This window comes from Lissotriton helveticus, chromosome 1_1, assembly GCF_964261635.1.
Source record: "Lissotriton helveticus chromosome 1_1, aLisHel1.1, whole genome shotgun sequence".
Classification (NCBI taxonomy): domain Eukaryota; kingdom Metazoa; phylum Chordata; class Amphibia; order Caudata; family Salamandridae; genus Lissotriton; species Lissotriton helveticus.
Window position 1 is genome coordinate 381,512,021 of NC_136057.1, and position 16,861 is coordinate 381,528,881.

At 41.2% G+C, this 16,861-nt stretch overlaps 1 protein-coding gene across 2 annotated transcripts in view; it reads left to right on the forward strand.

Moving 5' to 3' along the window:
• Window positions 1-16,861, forward strand: part of LOC144809462 (sodium- and chloride-dependent GABA transporter 2-like) — a 1,234,427-nt gene that overhangs the window by 499,381 nt on the left and 718,185 nt on the right. For both annotated transcript variants that reach the window (XM_078673716.1, XM_078673715.1), the window contains exon 4: window positions 1,602-1,742. In XM_078673716.1, the coding sequence (XP_078529842.1) occupies window positions 1,602-1,742 (141 nt within the window). The remainder of the gene's footprint in view (window positions 1-1,601; window positions 1,743-16,861) is intronic.

The window sequence follows — 16,861 nt, forward strand, 5'->3', positions numbered from 1 at the left end:
CTATGCCATTCCTTGCTAAGAAAGTAAAACCGGTAGAAAACTGCTTTGATGTGGATGATGAAATCATCAGAGGTCAAGTTACTATTCTATAGAACCGGGAAATTTATCAGTGAGAATATTGATTAAGTTGGAAATGTGTTAACCTACACCATCCATGTGTTTGTGTTCATGGTCCAATGAATTCAAACTCTTCAGTCCCCATAATTGTAACACAAGCTCTCAGATGGCCAACAGTATGAAATGAGGCATCAAATCTTGTGATAATGCATGAAAATAAAAGGCAGGTCAACAATTGAAAGGTAATAATTGATGAATCAACAAGCAGTTTCACTAAGAATGCAAAAACGGTGTGGTCATAGCTCACATCAGCTCATAGCTTGAAAAGTAAATCATCTCTTTTGTCATATGCCTGGATGATAGTAAGATAGTGCATGCTAATATTCCCAAAACTGGAGTGGAAAACTGCAGTTTTTCATTATCATAGAACAGTAGTTTTTAACCTTGGGTATGTTGTCCTACGGGTTTGCATCCGTACTCATGGTTCCTCAGCTACGTAGAAAATTAAATAATACTGACTGATTAATAAAGTACAGAGAGAGAAAGCAAAACTAAACATTTTGGAATGTTCTGTAAATGGAAGGGAATTTAAAATAGCAAATAACATTTAAATTGATAGGCTTAGCAATTCTAGAAAGAAAGTCAAAATCAGGAGGGTCAGGGGTAGATTATTTTAATTCGGATCACAAGTACAACAGTCTCTAATCAACAGTTGGTGGGTGCTGTGCCTAATAACATTCAACATGTAAGATTGGCTATGGCAAAGTGAAAAAATTAAACCCCGTAGTATTAAATATTTACAATTTGTATGTTCCCTTAGAGTAAAGACAAGGAGAAAATATTTATCATGAATGTGCTGGAAAAGATGTTGGCCCAATCCAGAAATTTAGGGAAAATGTAAGCTATGTGGCAACAAAGGATTGCTACCCCTAAAGACATTAAAAACAATATTACTGGAGCAGAGGGAAGTGTTTGACGTTTTTCAACCCTAATTGTAAAGTGGGGTAGAAGCAGCTAAATATCTGGGTAGGAATGTGGAGTTGAACTGTGAAATAAATTGGAATCACTGTTTGTATTTCTGATTCATTAGGTTACTCCTGACGTCCGAGAGAACTCTCAAGGTCTACCTCATAATTACATAACATGTATTTGAAAGCACACGTTCACCCACAAGGGTATCTTGGCACTCGATAACAAATGAATATTACCCAACAGTACTCATTTTATCGACCTCGAAAGAATAAATGAACTTGCCCAGATTAGAACCTGTGACCAGAAGGTCAAACACAGGCCTCTACAAGGGACACATTAGTCCACTAAGTCACCAGACCCAGCATAGTCACCGGACTTCGCATCCTGACAATCTAAGAGTTTCTGATAAGCCTGGCATCGGTAGCTCTGTGGGTTGTAGTTACCAGGCAGCTTTATCTCATTATGTAATGCTGCCCATAGAGCTGACAAACACAAAGCTGTTCCTTAGGTTAGCAAAGCTGTTCCTTAGGTTGCTTCTGCTCTACTTTGACATGATGTGTCCTTTCTTTCAGGACTTGGATATGCCTCTCAGATGATTGTCTCACTGCAGAATTTGTACTACATAACTGTTCTTGCCTGGGCCTTTTTTTACTTCTTCAGTTCATTCACCACAGACCTCCCCTGGGCCAGCTGTGGTCATGAGTGGAACACAGGTAAATCATTTTCTCTGAAAGATTCTCCATTTAACTTAGGGTAGAGGATATCATACTAGGGAGGGGGAAGGCTGATACAGATCTGACAGGACGACATCTGGGAATTAATGTCCATGGGGGCATATGGGACCTGAAAGGGAAGATTATCTCAGGGAGTCCAATCAGTTGAAGACAGGAGATGTGGTCAGCTAGCCTATAATGTCTTAAGATTTGATGGATGGGGACATTGTGAAACATTGGCATGGGACGGAAAAGCACTCAGTGGGGAGGGCAACTTCAGATGAAAAAGGGGCAGCGAGTTCCTGATGATGGTGAAGACTTTATGTGTTGAACTCAGGATCTGGTTGAAAGATTTGTTTTGGAAGTGGGCATGTGAATCTTGATGGGCAAGTAGATCTAAAAGGACCCGATGAGAAGAGTGAATAGGAAGGTGCCGATGCGCCCTATCTTCTTTGGAAAGTAAGGATTAAGTAATTGGTGATGACATATATATTGTCAGTAATTCTGTAATTTTGCAATGCGTCTGTTATTCTTGGTGATATTGTGTGAACTGCACGGATGAGTAATCAAAACATAGCCAACTATACTAGATGAATGTCAGTGTTTTAGATGCCAAAATTGTAGCCAAAACATGTTTTCATGAAACCTGCAACGTAGGTTAGTATGTGATTGCATTTTATAATCATATACTATACTAACAGTACCAAAAAGGCAGAGTGTGGCATGTAATACTGGGAATTTGCCCAGTACCTATGCTTGAAGTACTGCCATATCATAGCGTGTGTCTCTTTCTGTTGGATAAGTGAGATCTTTAGCACCCACATGCTTCCATAGTAAATTTCCAAATCAGTGTCCCCACACTTTTGGCTGGATTTGAGGTCCATCCATATTTATCTTGTAGTATCTGACATAAAGTCCCTAAGGCCTAACTCCATCTTCAGCAGACCGAGACTCGTTTTTCTCTATTTTTGACTAATCATTGACATGTCTGCCTCTGATGAAGATGTTGCCTGTCCTTATCTTTCCACAAAGCTGTGAAAGTGTCAAATCATTCAGACAATGAACTCAATAGGACACCAGATACGCAGACAAGGACCCCAATAAGACACCTGATGCGGCATCAGTCTAGGACAAGTGCTTTGTAAGCAGTTTTTTCTGGTCAGATAATAGTAGCATAAAAAATGAAGTCTGAATTGAAGTGTTTTACCTTAGTTGTTTATGACACACGTTATGTCAGACATTACTAAATGTCTATGTGCATTTACCATCTGAGATAAGCCACAGTATAAAAGACCCATCAAGTTACCACTTGGAAGGAGAGGTCCTTTGCTCCAGATTATTCAGCAAGATACTTCCAGAAGATCCAGACAGAAGCTGCCATAATGTAGATTATTGGCCAGTCCTGGATGCTTAGCTGTAATCCAGGTCATAAAATGTCCATAGTAGGGGTAACAGTTCGGCAAGTCACAATGTCATCATACACTGGAGCATGTGTTAGGCAATTGCACTCAAGAAGCTGCCACCTTCTCAGGAAGAAGAAACCAACGGCATACAGACCTCCATGCTGGGAAAAGACTTCAATGGGTTGAAGAAAACGAAGAATCAAGAGTCCAAGAGTGTAATACTTAGGAGTAAAGATTCAGGATCACTATTTGGAGGAATCAAAGAAACAAGAGGAGAAAAACACAGCTTTGTTGCAATGCAACCTCCAACCAGACTGAAGCCCTTATAGTAAAAGAGTTGGAAAAGGAAAAGACATCAATACACCACATGTTCGATTTAGAATGTCGGGAAGAACCAAGGAAGAAGCAATCATGATAGAAAAGGAAAAGAGAATGGATATCTGAACTGGGTTAGTTATGGAGCAGCTTTAAAAGGCAACTGGAGACCCTCAGACAGGTGATTGCCATTTTGGAGCTGAAGAGCATGGAGCAGCAGCTAGGAGCTTGGGTGCTGGAGAAAAGGCATCCCGAGGTGAGTGTTACAGATGCACGCTTCCAGTAATGCCTTTTGAGCCCTATGAAACATGGACTCCCAAAAGGTCTTTTGATACTCAGGTGTCCAGGCTATCAAAATACTGCAGATGCAACACTTTTTAGACAAGGAGTCAGTTATGATTATAATAATATTATAATAACTGCTATACTCACCTAGCACACAATTTGCCTTACTCCTAGGTAAATGTAAATTGTAAATGTAATGTAATGTAAATGTAAACTGATACTTGTATAGCGCACTACTCACCCGCAAGGGTCTCAAGGCGCTTGTACAAACACCACTGTGGAACCCATCCTGGCTTTCCCTGTGAGGTGTCCACTCCTGGGCACCCCCAAGGTGGAGGCCAGGCATCCTTAGCGTTGTGGGGCTGTAGCAAGCTATTGCCCAGAGTTGCAGCGTGGGACTCCATGATTGGAATAGGCACTGAGGCGAGAGTTATCAGGTCCGTGGAATTTTTTAGCTCAAGACCCGCCAAGGCGGGGAATTGAACCCTGGTCCCGGGCTAGACCTCTGCACCAGGGTCTGCCGCTCTAACCATTGAGCCACACTTCTCCACTAGACAAGGTACTGATCACACATGCCAATTATTACCCAACTTAAAGTTACTCATTATGGGACTCCAGTCTGTGCCCTTTATGATACACACAGAGCCGTATTTTGCATACATGAGACCACTGGCAGAACTTGCTGGTCAAACAACACTTGTTAGCCCAAGGACATTTTCGTTGAACTAATAGCTAAAGGACTGAGTAATAAACTACTATATTGGTTTGTTTTCATTAATCATTTATATAGCAAAGCTTCAGAGAACTCTCAGACCATCCAGACAGCTAGAAAAAGGCTTTTTAATCTAAATATATGTGGCCATTTATTGATATAGCTCATTAATATGAGGCTTTCCAGGCACTCATTTTTTTGACAGATATGAGACACATATGCAGACACAGACTATGTTATTTGATCATGCAGGAAAGGACCTACTTTTGAGCATGGGGCAGTGGGGCTGAATTGCAGCTTTCATAGCCGTGGTCAGATCACAAACCATGCCTTAACATCTCTGGATTGACTCTAAAATAGATATTCTAACAATGAATGCCAGCTCAATCATCATTGGAAATCCAGTACAGTGTAGGTATCGATTGCAACCGGTCTTGTTTCTTGTAAGAATAGCGGGTGGATTGCTTCTCTTGTGTACTAGTTGTTCCTCATTACTTCTGATCCTCGAGTTCTTTAATGTGTTTGGGACTACAGCATGTATTTCTTTTACCTCAATTATGAGCATTCCACTTCCTCCCCTATTCATTTTCTGAGCTGAACAATCACTTTTTGTGAGCCAGGAAGTGAGAGAACTACTTGCTGCAGTGACTACTAATGATGTTATTTTTCTCTGTAATTTTTATTTGCTCACACAAAAGCCAATACCAGTTAGAAGTCTCTTTTTTTAACGTTTGGATAGTTTACAACCACTTCAAGATGGGGGACTCTTAATCTCCTTAAGGACTTTCTGCTGAAAGCCGAATAACTTACATGCTTAGACCTCAAAAATGCCTTTTTGACAATACCCATTACACAAAATCAAGTTAACCCTTTGGCTTGCTTTCAAATGTTTTCATTTATCTAGGAATTAAAATATGCCATTGCTATGTGTGGATGAGCCACTCTCAGCAAAACCAATTTTCACTTCACTCAAATGTCAAAGTGGTAAACCAAGGAAATCCAGCCAGCCCAGGAAGGTCAACTTTGACGCACCAAAGCAAATTATTCAACCTGCTTAAATAAATCATCATCAAAATGATCATCTTATATTTTACATTGGCACACCTTGTGGGCATGGTTGATCCCGACCAATGGACTGGATAAGGCAGTTATTATGGTGGGTGAATATCTGGCAGACAGCACAGGAGGAGCTTTTGGGGTCTCAATGATAGCAGGCTAGGGCGAAAACAAAAAAGCATCCTCTAACTTGCTTCCCAAAACCTTTGCTACTGTTATTTTTCCTTCACTCTTTTCCAGTGGATTATGAGTTGGCTGTAGCAGTATACCTGAGGGATATCACCCTGTCGATCTCAAGATGTCCACTGTTTGAACTACCCAAGTTATTAGGTGTGGAAATTCCAGACAATTTGTAAATATTCAAGATTTTATTTCATGCTTTGTAACTCCTAGGAGATCCACACAGAACAAAAACATACAAATATACAAATTCATAGACATAATAGACATTAAAACTTGTTATAAAGTACATTTTTTGAAAATGATCAGACTAACAGATCAGGTCAAAAGATACATATGAAAAGTATCACTATATATTTTAGAAACATGTTAAAAAGTTAAAAGCTTTAAATCAGAAACTTTAATTTGCTAATTATATTACGAATGGAGTGCCTCAGCTGCTGTTGGCCCACCAAACTTCTAAAAAAGGGGTCATAGTTGCTCACGTTGACATAACAGTAAAGCAGGATAAACAAACAATTTTCAAGTCCTGGATACCATTTTGACACAGATTACAAGTACACAGGGTACCATACCATTTAGCGGATAACATATTTAAAATAAGAATATCTAATCTCAATAGAGTGCAAAAATGCCTGACCCCATATGACATGTTCCATGTCAAATATGGTTGCGGACATTTCAGGATAACAGTTTTCACTAAGACCTCAAATCTCTTTTTTTATTGCAGAAATCAATATCCCAGTGCCGACTGAAATTTACTGAAGCATGTTTTAAACATACCTTTAATTGGGTTGGTGTTAAATAAACCAATGATTTTTTGATCTATCCCTAATTGGTTGAGAGCATACCTAAAAAAAATTAAACTGTGAATTTTTTGTCTTTAAATCGTAGATTTCTTTACTTAATAAGTGCCTTAATTATAAACTTCAACTCAACATACCACTCCTTCCAGGCATTGTGCAAATGCACTTTTAATCCCTACTTGGAACCTTAGGGCAGCAGTCACTTCTAGAGTATTACACAAGGATAATTGTCTCATAATTTGGCCTTCGGACTTATCCAAAAAGCCCCATCTTGCCGCACCAATTAGCTCCACCTCACACAGTAGGGTAGGTGGATTCTTGGCCCAATACACCACAAAAAGGTTGGCGAAGGGTCTCTTTACCGACAGCGTTGAAGAAAGCACCTAGTCCCTTGGTCTGAGATTGTGCCGTGGTTACATTGTTGGTGATATGCTCTGTATCGCTGAGGGAGCTAGTTGCAATTTTACCTAAAAGGTGATACGATCAGACAAGCTCCAGTTTTTCAGCACCTAAAGTTAATTGCTTGCAACTCTTCTTCCCCATGAAGCATACGATTTTACTTTTTGATGTATTTATCTTTAAATAGTGCAAATCCTCAAGATGTTAGCGGGTCACCAATTTGCAGTTCAAGCCATTTGTAGTAAGATTGAATATTACAATATTGTCTACATAAGTAGGAAAGTTAAAGAGCGACCTCCAATGCTAGAAGGGAAGCTATGACCTTTAGATATAAAACTGGGAGGATCGTGTATGTGCAATGAAAACAGCAAGGGAGGTCCTAGTGGCAGATGGATCGACTCCTTCTGTAGGACCCAGTGTGGATCAACGAATTCAGAGACTGGATAAAAGAATACTTCTCTATTAATGAAGGGACCGCCGATATGTTTTCAGTCTGGGGTGGCAGCTCGTGGGAGGATGATTGCTACCTCCACCAAGAAAATAAGGGAACGCCTTGATAAGATATCACAACTTCAGCGAACATTAACTAATGCTGCTAATCCGGTGGGATCCATAAATCAAACTATGCTGGAACAGGCTAGGAAGGCTTTACGAGATTTCTTTGTTTTGGAGGAAATTAATAGTTCCCAGACTTACTTACAGAAGGTGTATGAAGAGAGCCAAATGCTGGGTAAGATGCTCGCTTGGTCAACTTGGGCTCGACAAGAATCTGCTTGCATCGTTGAAATATTAGATCATCAATCGAACACTGTGGTTACTGATAGAGCAGACATTTCTCAATTATTTTTTAATCATTTTTAACAGATCTATACCACTGATTATTCAGATGATAAAGAGTTGATCGAGGGCTATTTTGACTCACTTCAAGTCCCCAAATTATCACATAATCTAGCGACAATGCTGCAAATAAAAATAACTGCAGTTGAGATAGAGGCAGTAATAAAATCTTAGGCAGGTGCTACAGCTTGTGGTGAGGATGGATTTCCAAGTGAATTATATAAGTGTTTTATGAAGGAGCTAATCCCTTTTCTGCTTAAACTATTTGATTACATTAAAATGGGCGGAGTAGTACCTCCGGAATTTAAAAAAGCGATAGTTGTCAGTTTTGTGAAAAAAGGCAAACCATCCAGTAATTTGAATTGTTACCAGTCCTATCAGTTTACTGAATACTGATTATAAAATCTTTATGAAGATTTGGGCTCTGCGTCTGACTCCTACAGCTAAGGAAGTAATTCATGAGGATCAAACTGGGTTTATTGCGGGCCGAATGATGTCAACTAATACTCGCTTTTTTACACAAGCTCTGGATTTTTTTAATGTAAATAATACCCCTGCTTGTATCATGATAGTAGACGCAGAAGAAGCCTTTGATTTAGTTAATTGGGATTCATCATTTTACACGCTTTTTAGGTTTGGGTTTCCATCAACTTTAATAACTATGATTAAAAACATTTATGGGGGGCACAGGCGCAGATTATAATTAATGGGGGTCATGCAGACCTGATAAAGATAAATCGGGGAACTAGGCAAGGCTGCCCGATATCACCTCTTTTGTTTACCTTTTTTATTGAACCCCTTGCGATTAGAATACGCACGAATAGCAATCTTAGAGCCCCTATTTAAGGGATGGCAAAACTAAAATGTATTGCAGATGATGCCATTTTATATTTAGATCCTGAAAATATAAATATCCAGTCTACTATGGTGGAATTTCGGAAATTTGAGCAAATAGGGGGTTGTAAAATAAATCCTTCTAAAACAGAAATTTTAATGTTAAATTCCGGGTTGGGTTGTCTTCCAGATGAATTAAAACACCAGGCAATGAAAACTGAGCCCATCAGATATTTGGGGATATATGTCACAGCTTATCATAGGGACTTATTTAAGAATAATTATGATATCACAAGCATCAAGATCCAAAAGCTCCTGAATAAATGGTCCAATCTTCCCCTGACATTGATAGGACGAGTAGCACTAATCAAGATGTCTATTTTACCGCTTTTGAATTTCTTGTTTACAAATTTCCCAGTTAAAGTTAATGTTAGTTTTTTAAACAAATGGATGCTATGATTAGAACTTTTTTGTGGAATAAAAAGATTGCTAGAGTGAGGATCCCGATTTTGCAATTACATATTAAGCTGGGTGGACTCGCACTTCCGAATATTCGATTATATTATAAAGCAGCATTATTTGACTATATAGCATGTCTGTTGTCTAAACCTTATCAGACGGATAATATTTTTATCATCAAAATGATCCAGGAAGCCGGATCTCAACTCCCGGCCTTTTTAAAGACTGCAAAATTTCCCCAAAAAACTCGATATAAAACATTGGTAGAATGTTCATATCGTTTACGTATGGTTTTTAAGCAAAAAGATTTCTCTGTTTTTTTTGCGTTAAAATTAACCGAGTGTCGCGATTTAGGATTATATATCCACTCTGCTCAATTGAAAAAATGGAATGACTCCAGTTTAGGGGTTCTGAGTCAACTAGGCATCCATGGCAGGGTGATTACTTGGCAGGAAGCTCAAGCTAGATGCACGGGCCGAATAAAATTTCCTTTTTTGAATTTCTTCAAATTATTAACTTTTTAAAAATGTATAATTTTACTTCTTGCATCCCTCTTGGTAAATTGCTTCCACGTTATACGTTGCAAGATTAACTGGAGTGGGTAATTGGTACCGTTTACTAAACCAGCAGGATGAATCTCCTTTGGTACGAAAGATGTTGGAAAAAGTTGAGGTGCATACACAATGTGTCAAGATTGGCAAAAGATCTTGTCTTTAGGTAACAAGGTTCTGAGATCAGCTAATTATAAAAGGATGGCATTTTTTGCTAATTTGATGGTTTATTACACTCCAGAAGCACTAAATAAAATGTATCCAGAAGTGCGCAATAGCTATTTTCGGTGCAGAATTTTGGCAGCAGGAGGATGGCGAAATATTTTTTCTCTTGTCCTAAGCTTCAAGTTTTTGAGGAAAAAATATTTGTGTATTTTAGTACCGTGATAAGGAAAACTTATAAACCTTCTCCAGAAGCAGTTATGTTTGTTATAGGTAGCAAGGTGTTGATACTTTCTGAATCTCAGGGGCCCTTTCTTGCCATTGTGATGTTAGTTGCTCGTTCATTGATCTTACAAAACTGGAGATCAATGAAAATACCTTTGTTTGGGAAATGGATGAATAAAATGCAATGTACAAAGTGTTCTGAAGAGGCTTATGCTAAGCGGGTGGGGGCAACAAAGACATTTGCAAGGGTCTGGGATCATTTTTAGTGACTGATTAATTTTTGTTTACCTTATGTGTTTAATTAAGATGGGATGTGCTTTCAATGTAAAATATTTTGTTTCGCTTTGTTTTTTCTTATAATGTGCAAATACTAGATTTTTCCTGATGGTACTGCTCAATAAAAAAAATAAAAAATAAAAGAGAACAGCAAGGTAGCAAGTAAGCATCCCTGCTTCAGGCCGTTTTTTGTTGGGAAATGCATAGATAGACCCTGATCTCCACCCAACAAAACTTTACACCAAGTTGAGGAGTATAGGCCTATAATAAATCTCAACAGTGTTCCAGGATTTCCAAGATTATATAACTTCCCCCACAGTGTAGGTTGATTAACTTTATTGAAAGGTGTGTAGAAGATAGCAAATGCGGCATAAACAGAAGAGCTCCGGATGGTAACATACTTTTCATTTATAAGCTGCAAGGCAGCAATATTGTCTAATGTGCCAATGTGTTTCAAAAAGTTCAAGTAGAATAGAAATACAAATTTCAACCTGAGTTGTAAGATGATGCAGTAGGCATTTGGTAAAAACCTTGCGCACTGCGTCTAACAGGGCGATTTGGCTATAGTTAGAAGGTGATTTGCTATCCCCTTTTTATGCAGCGTAATGAAAATACTTCCAACCCATGATGAAGGCACTTTTCCATTCTGGAAGCAGTGTTCGAAGACCGTAAACAGAATCATTGCCCAAAGACTGACCTCTTTTTTGCTACTGATATTGGAACTTCGTCCAGACACATTGCTTCGTGGGGTCAGACAGCCCTGATCAAGGATACCATCTCACCCACCAAGGTGGTCCATAATTGTCAATTACCAGTAGTGGGCTAGCAAGGATGTCTTGAGTTTGCTTTTTGGCTCCTGAATTCTCTGCATAGAGTGATAGGATGAAATCCCTCCATGCATCCTAATGAATTGAGGAGGGGAAAGACCTCCCTCTAGCCTCACAAGTGTCAGCAATAATCTCCCACAATTTTATGACATTTTTCTTATGGGCCACTTCTCTTAAATTGACTCACCTACAATCGATGACCTGCTTTTTAAAATCAGCCTTCACTTGTCTCCTTCTCCTGTTTAGCAGGGAGATAAATAGGTGTCTTTCCTTAGAGATGGACACAAACTGCATACAAATTAGTCTGTTAATTCCCCAGTTCAAGGAAAGTAGTGAACGACATAATGATTTACTGGAAGGCTAGGGCGCAATGGGCAGTCATCCTTTACAACCTGTTTCATGAAATGGGAGAAACAGTTAAACATATCTGTGCTCTAAATATCTAAATCCAAGACAGCCCTATCTGGAAGACCTTCCACAAATAAAATTTTAGATTGTAACCACCTACCCATATTCCTATTGAATTTAGAGCTGTCGCTATTAAATTTCCATAATCCCACTGTGTGCAGGTTAAACTCTAAAGAAAGATCCAACAGTCTGTCGTTCCTAAGTGGGGAATCTTCAACTTTCAAGTCATTGAAAGATGAAAAGTAGTATAGGAGGTGATAATATAGTCGATCATGCAGAGTCCCTGTGGAGATTTATGAGTAAAATTAGAAGGGATGTTTTCATTAAATCTGCCATTTAGTATTGCAGAACCATTCTTTCTTTGGGTGCCCAGGGAGAAACTGCCCACTTTTGTCAGTTCTCCAATTTGGAGGGAAAAGTAGTGGTGGAATCTGGAGTGCTGCTTCTTTCTCTTGGTTCTTAAATAGGTTAATGGAGTGGTTAGAGACTTTACAATTTAGGTTTCCAATCAGCTAATCCTGATATTTCTCATCATCATTTACGACTTTCATTAGGAAGGACAAGATATCAGGGAGATACGATGTTGATAGCGTTGGAAGTATATTGTACTATCGCTCCTGAAAATGTACATGTATGTCCTTGCTCTGGCTACATTGGAAGCAGTGATTAAATAAAAACAAGTTAAAAAATATATATATCAATGTCTGATTATGGCTTTTATCAAATGGGGATTTATGTATTTATCGATATCAGTGGGTGTTTCGCACTTTCATCTGCTGATGGAACAATCTTTATCGCTTAACAATTGTATATCCACTGCATGACATTGCTCAACAAATTGGCCTACTCCCCGCCCCTTTGCATGCCCTTTTTTAGATGAAAAGGCATTGCAGCTTAGGACAAAGTAACTATCACACACAAACCAGTCTGCCAGTCTGGCAGTGGGACCGCCACCGTCAAGTCATTGGTTCCAGTCCCACTGTCATTTGCCCCTGCAGGTCCGCCCACCACATTACGATAAAACACACAAGATGATGGACGGAATGTTGCACAATGGCAAAACATTCACCCCCAGTCACAGATATGGGTTTAATCCATTGTTATTTTGCTCACCAAGCCTCCCCAGTTCAGGCATGGTCATATGCAAATCAGTCTTGACCCTGTGCCTCATGGGAACAGTGCAGCCCGAACTGCCAAGCCATGTCTTTCCTGGACAGGAATCAAGCATCCTAGGACCAGTTTCTGGCTATTAGCCATCTTCGGCCAGGATAGCTTGACTCCAGTGGCTTAGTGAGCAAGGGACCCACGTCTGGGCATACCCTTCTCACATAGGGTGAACAGCAAAACACACAAGATGATGGACGGAATGTTGCACAATGGCAAAACATTCACCCCCAGTCACAGATCTGGGTTTAATCCATCGTTATTTTGCTCACCCAGCCACCCCAGTTCAGACATGGCCATATGCAAATCAGTCTTGACTCTGTGCCACATGGGAACAGTACAGCGCAAACTGCTAAGTCATGTCTTTCCTGGACCGGAATCAAGCATCCTAGGACCGGTTTCTGGCTATTAGCCATCTTCAGCCAGGATAGTTTGACTCCAGTGGCTTAGTGAGCAAGAGACTCACGTCTGGGCTTACCCTTCCCACATAGGGTGAACAGCAAAACACACAAGATGATGGACGGAATGTTGCACAATGGCTAAACATTCACCCCAGTCACAGATCCATGGGGTGGTGTGGAGTGCAAAAAAATGATGGATTTAGGCCCAGATCTCTGTACTGGGGTGAATGTATGACATTGTTCTGCATTCTGTCCATCACCTGTTGTTTTTGCATTTTTCACTACATTACGATGGCAGACAGATGTTGGGATGGTGGAGAGACCATCCGCCACTAATCTGATGGGCTCAAAGAGCCTGTCAGACCGTCAGAGGGACTGCAATCCCTACAATAGGGATGGTGCCTGCTCAGGCATCGCCGTACAGATTACAATGTCCCTTTCCACCTGCCAATTTTAATGGTGGTCCCCCACCATGAAAAGGCAGGGGGAAAGTGACTTTGGAGTCCTCTAGCAATCCCTCCTTTCCCCTTGGTCCTCTGCTATAGATGCTGGGGGCACCTATGCTGCCCCCTAAACATCTGTGCACCATTTGGCAGGCACTGTAAAAAGTCTATATTTTGCATTGTGGCATGTTCTGCAGACCACAACACATACCGCAATACAAAATATACAGATTTCAACTGGATTGAAGGTGGATGCATCCTAATATGTGTAGCAGGACCACTGACAGCTAGTCTGGCGGTCCTGCGACCGCTAAGGCGCTGGTCAGCCGAAAGTCCGACTGGCATCATATTCAGACCCAGTGTCTTCTTGCATTTTTCTTAGAGATTCTCTGTTTGTTCTTGTTTTCTTGCCTTGGATTTTCCCTTCATTTGGCCAGAAACCTTAGGAGTTATCAAGCCCTGGGTGATCTAGTCATGAGGTCTAAGAATAGGGAAGGTCTCAAGGCCTGTGCAGGTGTTCTTCACTGTAGTGCCAGGAACATCAGGACTAATAAAGTCAGTGTCAAAAAGCTTTTTTGGCGAGTAGTAGGACTTTCTTCATTGTGTTTCTCCTTTCTAGAATCCATCACCGACTTAATTTGCTGTGCACCGGCTTGCATCCTCCTATCAAAAGCTAGAAGTGCTGGGGAAACACAGACACTCTTCTGGAGCTTAGAATCCACTGTTTGCAGGCCCCGATCCAAAAGTACCGGCTTACTGCATGCCTCCTTTGTTGCTATTTGGAGTGCTTGATTTGGAAATACCGCCTCCTCTTTTGAACTCAACAGCACTTTCAATATTACCAATAAAGCATCTTGGCTACGGCCCCAGTTAGCCACTGATTTTTCCAGAAGAGTAAGCTGCTAAATATATTTAAGTCTGTAGCCTGTGCTGAACCAGAGTAGGTCTTTGAGGAACCAGCCGTCATAGGGGAATGTTTTCTCAACTTTGGGGCAGATTTATGATAACTGGCGCATCCCCAGGAATGCACCAGTTATTTTGCGCCGCAGCTCCGCCATCCATGGTGCGCCGCATTTACAATGCGGCGCACCATGTGGCGCATTGCTGGAGTTGCGTCGCAAGCGCGACGCAGCTCCAGCAAGGCTCGGGGGTGCCCTTTCTGTCCAATGCTGCGTCAAGCCTTACGCCTGCTTCAAGCAGGCGCAGGGATTTGACGCAGCATTGGCCTGAAAGTGACTGAGTGAAATCTTATTGATTTCACTCAGCCGCTTTTGCGAGGCGCACCTGCCCCGGAACGCCCACCCTGCGCCGGAACGCCCACATGTGGCGCAGGGCTTTACAACGTGACGCATCTGCCTAGATGCGTCACGTTGTAAATGGGTCGTAGGGATGCGCCACGTTTACGCCACAGTTGCGTGACGCATGACCAACATAAATCTGCCCCTTTATGTCTAAGTCCGGTAATGTGAAGGCCTCATTAATGAAATTATCATGCATTCCAGGCACCAGGGTAACAATATTTGAGGCAGACGGTTGCTGAACAGGGGACTGAGGGAGATTGAAATTTGATTCAGCTATTGTCAAGATAGTGTAGGTCTCTGAAGTAGAGGTGAGAGCATCATGCTTAGTGAATAACAGAGTATTCTCATTTTGGAAGAAGGAAAAGATTGAGTTCAAACTATTCAACAGATTACATGTGCCAACTTATTTATGAGGGGATTAGATTTTATGTTTTTGCAGTCTCTCATAGGAATCAGTCTGCATGAGCGTAGCTTCTGAGCTGTCATCTTGATGTGAAGGAAATACATGGGTGAAAAGTGTTTAAGCACAAGGCTTATTGGTGGATGAAGGCCAAGGGTGAATGAAGGCAAGGAGTGGGGGAGCACGTGGCGCAGAGCAACCTACACCACAGACTTACTCGGCCACTTCCATGCTCTGCCAGATCTACACTCAAGACACAGCACTAACAGCTCTTCTAACGCCCCAATGGGCCATGGTAAATCAGTTACTAATATATACCAATTCTCATTAGCCAAGAGGTGGCAACCAGCCTAAAGTTAAACACATACTCCTCCTTTCTTCTCTCTTTTTATGCACCATTTCTCACCTTTCTTCAGGGTTCTCTTTTGAAATTCACTTTTGGGAGCAACTCAATTGGAGATGAGAGATACTGATACCCCGATCCTTAGGTCATTCAAAAATAAGTGGCCCCCAGAAAGCTACACAAGGGGAGTCGGCATCAATGATGGACAACAGACTCCGTTTAGGAGGAGTAAGCAGTGCAGCCATCTAAGAAACTAGATATATAAATGGCAGCCGCGGCAGCCACGAGGAGCTTGCCAGCTGTGTCATGACTCCTTGTGCTACTCCGGTGCAGGTCCAGCAGCAGGAGCCAGCAGCGGGAGTCAGAACCGTCTGAGCACAAGCAGAGCAACAGAGAAGCAGCTCAAGCCAGGAAAGTGCCTTGTGGAGTGGCAAGGAAACGTCACTAGGTGGCAGTAATGCTCTGGCAGGGTCCTTATACAGGGTGCCACAAGGAACATTTCCAGGCTTGGTGCGGTTCCAGACCCGCGGTTGCTTCAAGCCAGCAGCTCCGTGTCCGCAGAAGCCTCCAGATAGCAGCTCCTCCTCCTACTTTAGTGCTTAATTTGTGCTGGTGGTTTGCGGTGCTCAGCACAAGCACTTAATTGTCAGCACTGGCTCTAGTGACAGTCCACCACATAGTGATGCTGTCTTTTTCATATTGAGATGAGCACAACAAGCGTGTTTATTAAGTTAATATACATTGAAAAGGAATAATACCGGCCTCTCATGCCATTATTATAGCTCTGTATGGCCTAAAATAGACAGAATAGTCTGAATTGAAACACTTGTAGGATGCGATGGCTAGGTGTTATGTTGGTTCTGTCGCTGGCATTGTATGGGTGAGGCAGGTTCCAGTGGCTTTCCGAGAAGGGCCCTGGCACCTATTTTTTACAAATTAAGCACTGTCCTACTCAAATGTTCTCAATCAGCACTGTCAACAGACCTTTTATCATATTGGATGGGTTTCTGCACCTAGCAAAAACCCTTTGGACTCAAGGCAAGAGCTAAGGACACAGGCACAACCCATCCACTCTCCTTTTGTTTATGTTCCGACCGTTCAAGTACCCCTAGGAGACAGAAACAGATGGCAAAATATATCTTTGTTAGTCAAAAGAAACTTGTATGGAATTCAGTATTATTCAAGCAAGATAATGCTTTCAAGGTACTCAGAGGACAGAGTCACCAGGATTTGAAGAAATTCTTATATTGTGAATTTTAGAAATGGGGGTCTCTTGTTAGCAGAGGTAGGTACCTTTGTCCAAATAGGGACCCTTGCGTCTAGTAGGGGTAT